The sequence below is a fragment of the Procambarus clarkii genome, chromosome 80 (assembly GCF_040958095.1).
Source record: "Procambarus clarkii isolate CNS0578487 chromosome 80, FALCON_Pclarkii_2.0, whole genome shotgun sequence".
Lineage (NCBI taxonomy): Eukaryota > Metazoa > Arthropoda > Malacostraca > Decapoda > Cambaridae > Procambarus > Procambarus clarkii.
In genome coordinates this window covers 14,939,687-14,954,602 of record NC_091229.1, presented here as the reverse complement: position 1 = coordinate 14,954,602, position 14,916 = coordinate 14,939,687, and the positions used below count along the sequence as shown (strand labels likewise).

General features: G+C 42.8%; 1 protein-coding gene across 2 annotated transcripts in view; it reads left to right on the top strand.

The window, feature by feature from the left end:
* Positions 1–4,728: 4,728 nt before the first annotated feature.
* LOC123746412 (trypsin-like) overlaps positions 4,729–14,916 on the top strand; it is a 55,842-nt gene continuing 45,654 nt past the window's right edge. Inside the window, exon 1 of one of the 2 annotated variants that reach the window (XM_069314777.1) lies at positions 4,729–4,858. In XM_069314777.1, coding sequence (XP_069170878.1) covers positions 4,789–4,858 — 70 coding nt within the window. In that variant the 5' untranslated portion in view covers positions 4,729–4,788. The remainder of the gene's footprint in view (positions 4,859–14,916) is intronic. The other variant, XM_069314778.1, reaches the window with a different exon arrangement.

The following is a 14,916-nucleotide window of genomic DNA, read 5'->3' as shown; positions in this document are numbered from 1 at the left end:
GGGATTCAATTTACCTGAGAGGTCACTATCTCTCTAGTGGCCTCGACGAGGACAGGAAACCGGCGGCTTGTCAAAAGGTCCCCCTCCATTTGTCCTGATGAATTTATCGAACTGTTTTTTTTTTAATTTGCTACAGTGTTTTGGCATTTACGGCTTCGACGGGTAGGCGGTTCCATGGGTTAATAATCCAATAGGTGAAAAAGCATCTCCTGTTCTCAGTCCTACATTGTGGCTTGTTGAGCTTGAAACCGTTGTTCCTTGTTCGTGTTACATCTGACCTTCTCAAGAAATTGTCCTGATCAATATCCTCCTGTTGTTCTAATTTTTAATAATTAAGTTGAGATCCGCCCTGTCATGTCTGGACCGCAGTGTTGTTAACCCTGTGGCCCTCAACGGTTCCTGGTGTGAGAGTCGACCAACACAACACTGCCTCACATGTCTCACTTGGAGCTGTTCTGTATATTGGAAGAAGACCTCTTGTGTTAGACAACAAGAGCCTGGACTTTTATACTCCTGTTATCTCTTGTGTAAGACAAGAGTCAGGCCATTTGTAGTCTTGTTACCTCTAGTGTATGACACCAAGAGCCAGGACATTTATACCCTTGTTACCTCTACTGTAAGACAGCACTAGAGCCAGGACATTTATACCCTTGTTACCTCTACTGTAAGACAGCACTAGAGCCAGGACATTTATAGTCTAGTTAGCTCTAGTGTAAGACAACAAGAGGCCCCTGTTACCTCTAGTATAAGACAATGTAACGTACGTTTATGTTACGTTGTTGGGTTGATTAGATACACAGTGTTTAGTGAGTTTCATATTTATTTAGTAGTCCTGGATACAGCAGTGTCGTAGACGTTGAGACGAAGCTTGGAGCAGAGCAGAGAGCTGAGTGTGGCCCGAGTCGCGGAGCTCTATGTGGGAGAGCGTTGTAGCTCGATGCGGTCCTAGTCTGCTGCCTGTTCTGTGTCGAAGCTGTAGCGTCTTGGGTCGATTAGAACTGCCCACGCCGAGTACTACATTCTTGACTGGAGACTGTACTGGTTTGCTATTCTCAAATCGCTGGCTTATATACGGTTACTACACCTCACAGTAAGATAGGAGGGTGGAAAAACCGTTACCTGTAAATAGGGATAGGATTATAGCTTGTGTAATTAGTTATGCCATTAAGATGATGAGATAATGGAGCGAGTATAAGTTTACTCGCTACAACAACAAGAGGCCCCTGTTACTTCTAGTGTAAGACAACAAGAGGCCCCTGTTACCTCTAGTGTAAGACAACAAGAGGCCCTGTTACCTCTAGTGTAAGACAACAAGAGGCCCTGTTACATCTAGTGTAAGACAACAAGAGGCCCTGTTACCTTTAGCATAAGACAACAAGAGGCCCTGTTACCTCTAGTGTAAGACAACAGGAGCCCCTGTTACCTCTAGTGTAAGACAACAGGAGCCCCTGTTACCTCTAGTGTAAGACAACAAGAGGCCCCTGTTACCTCTAGTGTAAGACAACAAGAGGCCCCTGTTACCTCTAGTGTAAGACAACAAGAGGCCCCTGTTACCTCTAGTGTAAGACAACAAGAGGCCCTGTTACCTCTAGCATAAGACAACAAGAGGCCCTGTTACCTCTAGTGTAGTACAACAAGAGGCCCTGTTACCTCTAGTGTAAGACAACAAGAGGCCCTGTTACCTCTAGTGTAAGACAACAAGAGGCCCTGTTACCTCTAGTGTAAGACAACAAGAGGCCCTGTTACCTCTAGTGTAAGACAACAAGAGGCCCTGTTACCTCTAGTGTAAGACAACAAGAGGCCCTGTTACCTCTAGTGTAAGACAACAAGAGGCCCTGTTACCTCTAGTGTAAGACAACAAGAGGCCCTGTTACCTCTAGTGTAAGACAACAAGAGGCCCTGTTACCTCTAGTGTAGTACAACAAGAGGCCCTGTTACCTCTAGCATAAGACAACAAGAGGCAGATCAGTGCTTCTGAACCCTCTGTGTGTAAACATATAAGAGCCCACTCCGACCATTATAGGAAGTGACGTGTTTGGGGAATCCAACACTATTTCTCACAGCACATATGCCACATTTACTAACATATTCCAAATGATTATTATCACATCAGTAACTTTTCTTCGTTAGTTTCGTTGTATAGAGGATAATTGCGCTATACATATAATTTAAACATTTCACAACTAAAATGTTGAGTGTAAATTGCCTGTCTTGTGGGTGGGTTGGGGGGGGGGAGATATTTGGGTTGCCAGCTGCACAATAGCTGCCATTTTAACGCGATACCTTTCCAGACTTTTTCCTAGTGAGTCCGACTCGTATATATGGCATTGTGATGCCATATATATGTGTAATATATATGGCATACACACACACACAGTAGATGGGGGTACCCAGGGGCGCATGGGTCTCTCTCTCTCTCTCTCTCTCTCTCTCTCTCTCTCTCTCTCTCTCTCTCTCTCTCTCTCTCTCTCTCTCTCTCTCTCTCTCTCTCTCTCTCTCTCTCTCTCTCTCTCTCTCTCTCTCTCTCTCTCTCTCTCTCTCTCTCTCTCTCTCTCTCTCTCTCTCCCTCTCTCTCTCTCTCTCCCTCTCCCTCTCCCTCTCTCTCTCTCTCTCTCTCTCTCTCTCTCTCTCTCTCTCTCTCTCTCTCTCTCTCTCTCTCTCTCTCTCTCTCTCTCTCTCTCTCTCTCTCTCTCTCTCTCTCTCTCTCTCTCTCCCTCTCCCTCTCTCTCTCTCTCTCTCTCTCTCTCTCTCTCTCTCTCTCCCTCTCTCTCTCTCTCTCTCTCTCTCTCTCTCTCTCTCTCTCTCTCTCTCTCTCTCTCTCTCTCTCTCTCTCTCTCTCTCTCTCTCTCTCTCTCTCTCTCTCTCTCTCTCTCTCTGATCCCCCCATTTATCGCCACTCTCCCCTTCGCCTCCACCTCTCTACTCTCTACCTCCAAATTCTTGGCCACTAATATTCAAGAAATCCAATAATTTACCCCAGGTACTGGTATACTGGTACTATTGTTGGTACGGTGCTTTACCAACTATTCCAGGTTTGCTAACTGTAGATAGAGTGTATCTTGATGGAGCTCACTATGTGAGGGTACCTCTCTACCGTACCCTAGTGATGGGTGTAGCGTACCCTACCTGTGCTCACTATGTGAGGGTACCTCTCTACCGTACCCTAGTGATGGGTGTAGCGTACCCTACCTGTGCTCACTGGGTGAGGGTACCTCTCTACCGTACCCTAGTGATGGGAGTAGCGTACCCTGCCTGTGCTCACTATGTGAGGGTACCTCTCTACCGTACCCTAGTGATGGGTGTAGCGTACCCTACCTGTGCTCACTATGTGAGGGTACCTCTCTACCGTACCCTAGTGATGGGTGTAGCGTACCCTACCTGTGCTCACTATGTGAGGGTACCTCTCTACCGTACCCTAGTGATGGGTGTAGCGTACCCTACCTGTGCTCACTATGTGAGGGTACCTCTCTACCGTACCCTAGTGATGGGTGTAGCGTACCCTACCTGTGCTCACTATGTGAGGGTACCTCTCTACCGTACCCTAGTGATGGGAGTAGCGTACCCTGCCTGTGCTCACTATGTGAGGGTACCTCTCTACCGTACCCTAGTGATGGGTGTAGCGTACCCTACCTGTGCTCACTGGGTGAGGGTACCTCTCTACCGTACCCTAGTGATGGGTGTAGCGTACCCTACCTGTGCTCACTATGTGAGGGTACCTCTCTACCGTACCCTAGTGATGGGTGTAGCGTACCCTACCTGTGCTCACTATGTGAGGGTACCTCTCTACCGTACTCTAATGGTAAATAAATTTAAATCATATGTAATTAGTTGAACACATAGAAACTGCTTCAAATAGATTAAGGAATAATGACTCCAGTTAACACCGGGTCCGGTTCCAGCGCAGGTTGAAGACGTCTGGAAAATGTTTCCATCTCATGCCTCTGTTCACCTGACGGTAAACAGGAACCTGTGAGTTAGGAAACCGTTGTGGGTTATACTGTATCAGGCTTCCTGTCTGCAACCATACGGCCGTGACACTTGCTTATAATTACTGACCAATCAGCCTGTATTCTTTATTCCTATACATAGATGAAGACTAAAATATATTCAGTGTATATCCCATTATCCACAGAACAGCAGTATATTGTTCCACAGTCTGTCCCTAACTTGAGATTTATGTTTAATTAAGCTCTAAGCAAAACCAAGTCAGCTATTGGTGACGTTGTATCAAATCAAATCAAATCAAATCAAATGTTTACTCAGGTAAAATTACATACATACGAGTTACAAACATAATGTTAAATTTCTAGAGACTTATTACACACAATGCCTAAAGCCACTAATACGCACAGCGTTTCGGGCAATAACATCACATCCCATTCTGAATACATCACTAATGTCAACTTCCATTCATCTGCAAAAATAAAAATGAAGTATGGCATACAGTTGGCGAGGGCAGGAAGCCTGACTTGGCTAGGCTGATGGCGTTCCTTCCAAGACGAGGCTACCTTGCCAGGGCTTATCAGATTGACCGATTCAGTGGAACGAATAATTATCCACACCACTGCCTTATGTATTGAATTATCCAATATTTCCACTCTCTAGTCTAGTGTATCTTCTTTTTTGTTGTTGTCGATTTTAAAAAGTTGAGGTGTGTGGTGGGAAAGATTGTGTGGGGCTGTTAGTGAGGTGTACAACAATACCTACCCGGGCGGCGTACGATAACGTTTCCAGCGGGTGGCAGAGCCTCTGGTGTGCCCAGGTGCGGTTGACTCAGTAGCCTCCGATATGACGAACGTTGTGGGTTGTACTTTCTTTGCCGGGATTTTGCTCCAAATTCATATCGGACAAGCCCTAAGTAAGTGACCATTTTTTATATATAAATATATATACAAAAATGCTTTGATAGTCTCTAAGTATATTACTAGTAGACACACGTTTATTCATTACTTATTGTATCAAGTACATATATATATGTGGTAAACGGTGATATAAGACCGCTTAACGGAATTGTTATCCTTTGCCAAATGTATTATTTTTCTCCAACTCTGAGTTGACGACGTATACAGTATGTTGTTTATTAAGGCAGTTAAGAAGATACAGCTGTATTTGACACTGTCACAACGGGCTCCCTCCAAGTGACGTAACCCCCCCCCCCTCACCCAACACCCGTCAAACCTGCCCCCTGTGTACACTACAGGTAATTATCCCACCTGTAACGAAAGTACTTATAGTAACTATTGGGGGGAAAGTACCAAGACGGAGTGATGGTACAAAAAAGTACAAAGATGTAGTGATGGTACAAGAGTACTAAAATAGTAGTGATGAAAGTACCAATATGTAGTGAAGGACCACCAGAAATTACCAATATGTAGTGAAGGACCACCAGAAAGTACCAATATGTAGTGATGGACCACCGGAAAGTACCAATATGTAGTGAAGGACCACCAGAAAGTACCAATATGTAATGACGGACCACCGGAAAGTACCAATATGTAGTGAAGGACCACCAGAAAGTACCAATATGTAGTTTTTTATTATTATTTTCTACCACAGTCGTGGCCACACATTTACAATGCTAACCAGCATATATACATTTTCTTCTATTTCCATGGACAGGGTGAGAGATGTGTTAAACATGTAGTTCAGGGATTTATTGAACAATCAACCACACAAGGTGATTGTAGTGCTTTTAAAATGCTAATCTAACCTACAGACATAAATACATAGATACACAGAGTTACGTATGCCCTACATAAAGTGGTCGATATGATTTTTACATAGTATCATAAATGTGCATTTACAAAGGTGAAATGTAATTCTGATCAGCTTCCACATATTCTTTATACACATACATACATACATATACATACATACATATACATACACACACATATACATATACACACATACATAACATACATTTATGGCTCTCCTACTCCGAGGGTGTGAGATAGCGGATAGAGAAACTAGTGTGCAATTAAGCACTTAATCACTGAAGGTGATGAAGGTGCTTTTACAAGCTCAGGTTATATAGTTACATCACATACATACATTGTATAATTGATACATTACATGGTCAATCTAGGGTACAAGTCCAATATATCATCAAGTGTTCCAGTATTCATATAGAAATTACAGAGTTCAGCATACATCAGCCCAGGAGGACGAAAGTCAGTCAGTATGGGACATTCTACAATATAATGTTCAAGAGAGTGCATGTTTTCTCTTTCACAAAGTTGACACATTGTGTACTCGATATTTGGGTTCTGAGAAAGCTGCTAGATACGTCTGTATCCCAGGCGTATTCTGGCCACTATAACATCACATTGCCGGGTTCTTGTTCTATTAGTCCCATATGTGAATGTCTCCTCACGATATCTATCATAATATTTAATGCTACAACTTTCAGGTCTTTGTGAATTTGTTAGGTCGGTGAGATCTTCATTAGATATTTAAGTATTCTCTTTGTCACTGCTAATGAAACACCCATATCAACTTCTACCACTGGTTTTCTGCAGGCTGTCTTTGCAAGCATATCAACAGTGTCATGCCTTGAGATGCCAACATGTGATGGTATCCATAGGAACTTAATCTCAAATCTGTTTTCTTTAGCAGCTGAAACATTCATTCGAATATCACTGACTATTTTCTGGGTGTCACTACTATGTGCGTTCAATGCCAGGAGTGCACTCTGCGAGTCACAGTATAAAAGTCCACCGTATTTGTCTTTTTTAAAATTCAGTGGCAAGGTATATGCCTGCAAGTTCAGTTTGAGTTGTACTTGCCCAGTCATTGACGCGCTTCATTGCTGTATGTACGAGAGAAGAGTGTTCAAATATATTACATGCACATCCGGTACATCGTCCACCTTCTTCTACAGAACCGTCGGTATAGCACTGATACACATCGTTACCCATACTCTGAGGACTCTTAGTGATGCTGCACAGTGTTAACTGTTTTAATAATGTAGAGTGTACACTAACTTTCTTGGGCAATGATGGACCACCAGAAAGTACCAATATGTAATGATGGCCCATCAGAAAGTAGCAGTATGTTATGATGGACTACCAGAAAGTACCTAAATGTAATGACGGACCACCGGAAAGTACCAGTATGAAGTGATGGACCACCAGAAAGTACCAATATGTAGTGATGGCCTACCCAGAAAGTACCAACATGTAATGATGGACCACCAGAAAGTACCAATATGTAATGATTGACCCCAGAACGTACCAGCATGTAATGATGGACCACCAGAAAGTACCAACATGTAACACACACAGAGATCACAATAACGTGATGCATCAAATGAACAAACGGCCCTTATGGATTTGTTCACCAACATGTAATGATGGACCACCAGAAAGTACCAATATGTAATGATGGCTCACCAGAAAGTACCAATATGTAATGATGGCTCACCAGAAAGTACCAATATGTAATGATGGACCACCAGAAAGTACCATTATGTAATGATGGCTCACCAGAAAGTACCAATATGTAATGATGGACCACCAGAAAGTACCAATATGTAATGATGGCTCACCAGAAAGTACCAATATGTAATGATGGACCACCAGAAAGTACCAATATGTAATGATGGACCACCAGAAAGTACCAATATGTAATGATGGACCACCAGAAAGTACCAATATGTAATGATGGCTCACCAGAAAGTACCAATATGTAATGATGGACCACCAGAAAGTACCAACATGTAATGATGGACCACCAGAAAGTACCAATATGTAATGATGGACCACCGGAAAGTACCATTATGTAATGATGGCTCACCAGAAAGTACCAATATGTAATGATGGACCACCAGAAAGTACCAATATGTAATGATGGACCACCAGAAAGTACCAATATGTAATGATGGACCACCGGAAAGTACCAATATGTAATGATGGACCACCGGAAAGTACCAATATGTAATGATGGACCACCAGAAAGTACCAATATGTAATGATGGACCACCGGAAAGTACCAATATGTAGTGGTATACCACTGGTGTGGGGGAATACTGACCCGTGGAATTTATTTATCTATTTTCAATTAATTAAATAATTTATTTAATTATTTATAATTTGTTTATGATTAATTTATAAAATAATTTATCTCTTACGTTAATTTGTTTGTTTCGATAGCGGAGTGTATGAATTTAAATTGGATTGTATGACACTAAATTCCCACAAACCGTTTCCTACGCAAGCTGTGGGTTTATTCCGACAACCGGAATGCGGACTTTTATATTATTGAATTTTGACAAATCGGAAACACAACAAACGTTGTGTACCTTGACTTTAGCAAAGCTTTTGATACAGTGCCTCATGAAATATTGATTAAAAAGATATAGCACCCCGAGTACAACGAGCCTCTATTAAGTTGGATTAGGGCATGGTTATACCAAAGGAAACAAAGAGTTAGTATATATGGAGTTAAGTCATACTGGGAAAATGTTGTAAATAGAATGCCTTGAGGCATTCCACTTGCAAAATTTATCCTATAACTATATCATCATTACCTAGCCTCAAAACCTCACATTTATCAGCATTAAACTGCATCTGCCAATCTTTTGACCATTTCAAAACTCTATTTAGATCGTCTTGAAGTGATAGTGAGTCTTTTTCCATGTTTATTTCCCCTCCTGATTTTTGTATCAACAGAAAATTTGCAAATATTGCTGCTCAACCCTAAATCTAAAGCATTTATATATATTATGAATAACAGAGGTTCCAGGACAAAGCCTTGAGGCATCCCACTTACAACATTTTCCCACCCTGACAATATAAATTTTTTTGTAACTCCTTTGAGTCTTCCGAATTTATTTCCCAAAATTTTTATTTTTTTAAATTGAAAATGTTGCTCAATACTGCGTCAAAGTTTTTTTGTATGTATAATAAGAACAAGTTCCAGGACATTGACCTGGGAGGCACATGAGGCACTTGCTGAAGACAAGATATATGTATGTAGAAATCCTTTCCACTATCAACTGGTTGAAAAAAAACACTGAAAAAAAACAAAATCTGAAATATGAACAGCCATTAGTTAAACAAAGTTGTGAATTTATTATTAACATGTTCTTCAAGATGCAATTGAATGGTTTCAGTGATGATTCATCCAAACAATTTTTTTACAATAGACGTTAAGTTTGTTGCATGATAGTTCGAGTCAAGTGATAAATCACATTTCATAAAATTCGGCACCACATTAACAACCCTCCATGACTTTTGCACCTTGGACAAATGCAATGATATGCAAGACAGGGATCACAAAGCTCATCTTAGTGTTTTAAGAATCCTATTTTAGTCAAGAGGATTCGACTTTTCGGAGTGAAATGATATATTGCCCCTTTGTTCAGAATCCGGCTATGTTAAATCTACTCTCATGACCCTACTGGTTCGCTTCATTAATTGTAGTGGTGTCCACCCTGCGTACTCACGGTCCTGTTCTCACTATAAAATTCAACAGTGAATTCTCATCCTCAGGGACATCATCATCATCCTCTCCGAGGCAAGGATTTAGCTCTGGCACCTGAACCAAGTCAGTTATGCTTGTGCTGCACATCAGTAGGCTCCGACCCACTCTCCTTTAGGTCCCCTTCTCCAGAAACGTCTCCATGTCCTCGTTACTGAGACTTTGGCAGATGCATGTCTTCTGCACGCAGACCATGAGTCACAATAACGTGGCTGAAGATATGATGGCCGAACCACACATCAGAAGATGGAGAAACGACGTTTCGGTCCGTCCTGGGTTTTGTGTGTGATAATGTCCGTTTTAGACGGATCGAAACGTTGTCGTTTTTCCTGCTCCTCTGCAGTCTGCATCCGGGAGTGTATTCTTGAACTCTCTTCTCATATCCACGTCCCTCCTTCTCGGTCCATCTTCCACATCCGTCCGCTACTCCCGTTTCTCTTGACCATTCTATTGCCAGTTGGGACTCCCTCTCATATCTCCGTTTTCCTTCACCCATTTCCCTTTGGCCTTTCCCCTACTCTCCACGGCCCCGACATTTATCCCTGAAGAAGTCACTGACATGCTGCATTGTATCCACTGCCCCTCACGGCTCTGCGCCACCATCTTCCAGCCAGGGGCGTAAACCGGACCCCGCCCTACTTTTCCTCTGCCAAGGGTAAAAACTACTTATTGTGACCAAAGAGACGCACCCACTCTTGGTCTGTAGTCTGACAACGTTATTGTTGTAGTGGTGTGTGTCAACTGGCCTAGGTCAACCCTCTTATACATGTGCAGCTGCTCCTTTCAAAGACCCTTCTCCCTCCATCTTGTCTCTCGCCTGCACCTGTCTGCATGTTTACTTCATACTTTTCCCGCCATATATTTTTGTTAGGCTTCACTATATCTGTTATTCAGAGGGTACCCACCATCCTTGACATGAGTTGCTTGGGGCTTCTTTGCCAATCTTACTGAAACTGTACCGTGCTTTATCTTTTAGTCTTTACGTTTTCACCGTTGACTGTCTCCTGGAACTGATGGTTTGTGGTCATCCGTGTAGCTTCCAGTTACACCTTTTAACTTCACTTTTTTAACGATTTTTCTAGCACCAATGTTCTCATAATTCAAAATAATGTTTACCTTTCTTCCACTTTTTCGTTGAACATCTGTTTACTGCTCACATAATCGCGAATGTATTGTATACTGTCTCTTCTCTTAATCTCATTTCGATCTTTTATCTCACTTGTTGATTTTAAGCACCTTTTTAGATCTTATATATGTGCGGTCACTCTTTTGGGCGAGTTTCTCCTGTAGACATGCTCTCTGGAGCGGTTCTGTTATTAACAGCCCCGGACATGTTTTGCAACCTTTTATCCTCTCTTAGTCCTTATCTCTGTTAAAGACTGGCGAGCTGACGTGAACTCTCGCCCTCGGAACTATTTCCTGTAGGGCTCTTGCCTCTCAACACCTCTTCCTTGGCTTTCATAATCTTGACATCGATTTGGCAAGTCTTTAACGGCCTCTATTACATAAATCATTTCTCAAATAGCTTGTTCTTTGTCCCAGATATTTCTGCCTCTTGTAGCATCTCCCAGTACGATGGTCGGCGGCCACCGTAGTATCGTTGGACTGGTAACATCGTGCTCTGGCTGTTGTAGGTAAATACGACGGGCTTCACTTTATGCAAATCATTTGAAGAACGTTGTACATGAGTGTACAAGACGACGAATCCAATTCCATTCCTCTGTCGTGCGTAAACCTTTGCACACTCAAGTCAATGTGAGTTCCACAACTTTTCTCGGATTTCTACCCTATTATTTATTACGCCATCCACAACCTCTGCAGAGAGAGAGAGAGAGAGAGAGAGAGAGAGAGAGAGAGAGAGAGAGAGAGAGAGAGAGAGAGAGAGAGAGAGAGAGAGAGAGAGAGACAGAGAGAGAGACAGAGAGAGAGAGACAGAGAGCATAGTGGTTAACTACTCCCAATATCATGTGTGCTACCAAATGTGACACATCTCCTTGGCCTTTCCCCCTCCTATCGAAACAGGAAATGAGAAACCGCACTATAAAGTTCACTCATCGGCCACACACACACTTAATTCGTGGCCACTTATTGGAACAAAGACCTAATTATCTGGATAAGATGTCTTGCTTTTCCATTGTTTCTTTGCGTCATGTGTCCCTTGATAAAAACCTCGGCCGATCTGATACCTTAGTGCATTAATTACCTTCTGCTTGATTTGCTCTTGTATTGACGTGATCCAGAAATTTTAGCCAAGTCTCATCAATTTACTAACTGTAGGAAACAGTTAGTAAATGTGGGTGATTGTAAATAACATTTCAACTGCTGCTCACTGGTTGGGAGGTGGAGTAGTCGGCCTTGAGCCCATTGTTGATATAATACATCACTATGAACCGTATAATTAGCTCCACAGGACTGTAACTTGCTTAGCTTAATGAATTTTGGGCTCCAGTTCTTAAGCCCAAATGTGCCATTGTGACCTTTCCCCAGTACCGCCCACGGGATGGGTATGGGCTCCACTACCGCCCACTGTAGGGGGTCTGGAACTGTGTTCTTGTTGGGGTCTGGAACTGTGTTCTTGTTGGGGTCTGGAACTGTGTTCTTGTTGGGGGTCTGGAACTGTGTTCTTGTTGGGGGTCTGGAACTGTGTTCTTGTTGGGGGTCTGGAACTGTGTTCTTGTTGGGGGTCTGGAACTGTGTTCTTGTTGGGGTCTGAAACTGTGTTCTTATTGGGTTCTGGAACTGTGTTCTTGTAGGGGTCTGGCACTGTGTTCTTGTTTGGGTCTGGAACTGTGTTCTTGTTGGGGGTCTGGAACTGTGTTCTTGTTGGGGTCTGAAACTGTGTTCTTATTGGGTTCTAGAACTGTGTTCTTGTAGGGGTCTGGCACTGTGTTCTTGTTTGGGTCTGGAACTGTGTTCTTGTTGTAGTCTGAAACTGTGTTCTTGTAGAGGGTCTGGAACTGTGTTCTTGTAGAGGGTCTGGAACTGTGTTCTTGTTGGAGTCTGGAACTGTGTTCTTGTAGAGGGTCTGGAACTGTGTTCTTGTAGAGGGTCTGGAACTGTGTTCTTGTTGGAGTCTGGAACTGTGTTCTTGTTGGAGTCTGGAACTGTGTTCTTGTTGGGGGTCTGGAACTGTGTTCTTGTTGGGGGTCTGGAACTGTGTTCTTGTTGGGGTCTGAAACTGTGTTCTTATTGGGTTCTGGAACTGTGTTCTTGTAGGGGTCTGGCACTGTGTTCTTGTTTGGGTCTGGAACTGTGTTCTTGTTGGGGGTCTGGAACTGTGTTCTTGTTGGGGTCTGAAACTGTGTTCTTATTGGGTTCTAGAACTGTGTTCTTGTAGGGGTCTGGCACTGTGTTCTTGTTTGGGTCTGGAACTGTGTTCTTGTTGTAGTCTGAAACTGTGTTCTTGTAGAGGGTCTGGAACTGTGTTCTTGTAGAGGGTCTGGAACTGTGTTCTTGTTGGAGTCTGGAACTGTGTTCTTGTAGAGGGTCTGGAACTGTGTTCTTGTAGAGGGTCTGGAACTGTGTTCTTGTTGGAGTCTGGAACTGTGTTCTTGTTGGAGTCTGGAACTGTGTTCTTGTTGGGGGTCTGGAACTGTGTTCTTGTTGGGGGTCTGGAACTGTGTTCTTGTTGGGGTCTGAAACTGTGTTCTTATTGGGTTCTGGAACTGTGTTCTTGTAGGGGTCTGGCACTGTGTTCTTGTTTGGGTCTGGAACTGTGTTCTTGTTGGAGTCTGGAACTGTGTTCTTGTAGAGGGTCTGGAACTGTGTTCTTGTAGAAGGTCTGGAACTGTGTTCTTGTTGGGGTCTGGAACTGGAACCGACGCCAACGGAAGACAGTGAACACCTTTTGGATGAAATGCCTGAAGTCAGGTTGCTTAATTCGACGGAACCAACCCACATTGGTGGGGGGAAGCTGGACCTCACGATGGTTCCACCAGTGTTTATGAGTTGTGTCATTGATCAGTTGACCAGATCAACAAGGCCAAATGAAAATCGCCTCCTGCTCCGCCGCATCATGTTCATCCAGAGCAAGAAGCAGAAAGGTTAGCAAATCTATTTGCTTCAAGAGAGCCAGTTCCACTCAACTTCCTCAAGCCACTCTGACTCACCAACAAAGAATGCAAGCAACGAAATGGAAAATAATAGATGATGCTTTAGCCTTACCTGACGAACTAGATCAACCTTTCAATCTGAAAGAACTCAGAAGAGCTGCAAAGAAAATTAAAAGCACAGCTCCAGATGAGGACAAAATCACTTACAACATGCTGGTCAAGTTAGGAGAAAAGGTTGAAGAAGCTTTATTGGATCTCATCAACAGAATATGGGTGACAAGAACTCGACCACTCTCTTGGAACAGTGCAATTATAGTTCCCATTCCAAAACGCAAAGACCAAGGAAATCCAAGACCCATCTCATTAACAACGTTTCTGGCCAAAACTGCGGAAAGAATGGTTCTTAATCGAATTGACTGGAAAACCAATTCACTGCTCCAAAATATGTTTGCTTACAGAAAAGGTGCTGGAACCACAGAATGCCTTACCTCCCTCTTGGATAAAATCAATGACAAACCTGGAATCATTATTTTTCTGGACCTAGAAGAGGCCTTCGAACTAGCCAATGCTCCAGTTACACTGTGCTGCCTGGTGGATAAGAAAATCAAAAGACACGCTCTTGCCTTTGATAAAAGAAGTTTGCTCAACATAGAATATAATGTAAATTTTCAAAGACAAATATACTCCTCAATGAGGCTGGAAAATGGGACTCCGCAGGAAGGAATACTAAGCCCCTTTCTCTTCAAATGTCTCGTGGAACAATTCATGAAGCTCAAGTTACCAAAAGTCAAACTGCTTAACTATGCAGACGACTTTGTGGTCATCATCAATGGCAAAGGTGCCAAGAACATGCACAAAAATGCCTAGATATTATCAGCAGGGAAGCGGAACGCATAGCAATGAAAATAAACAACAATAAAACCAAAGCAATGGCTGTTAAAATGAGAAATCAAGACATCAGACTCCCAATACAAGGACATGAAATTTAGTGGGTTACTTCATTTCAATATCTTGAAATCATAATAGACAGCCAGTTAAAGTTCACTCAAGAAATTGAATATCTTCGGCAACGTTGTAAAGTCAGAAACTCAGCTTTGCGCTCTCTGACCAGTCTTAGAAAGGGTGCATCTCTACCAGTACTCAAAATATACTACGTTCAAGCAGTTCGGTCACTCATTGACTATGCTGCTCCTGCTCTTACATCCCTCAGTGATAACCAATGGGAGAAACTGGAAGTGTCTCAAAATGATGCTCTGGGAACAATGCTGGGAGCATCTATATGGACGCATCGAGAGAATCTAAGAATGGAAACCAACTTATCAGCCTTAGAAAACAGGATCAAACAAAGGATAGCCACCATAACAGCAAAACTTGTTGGAAC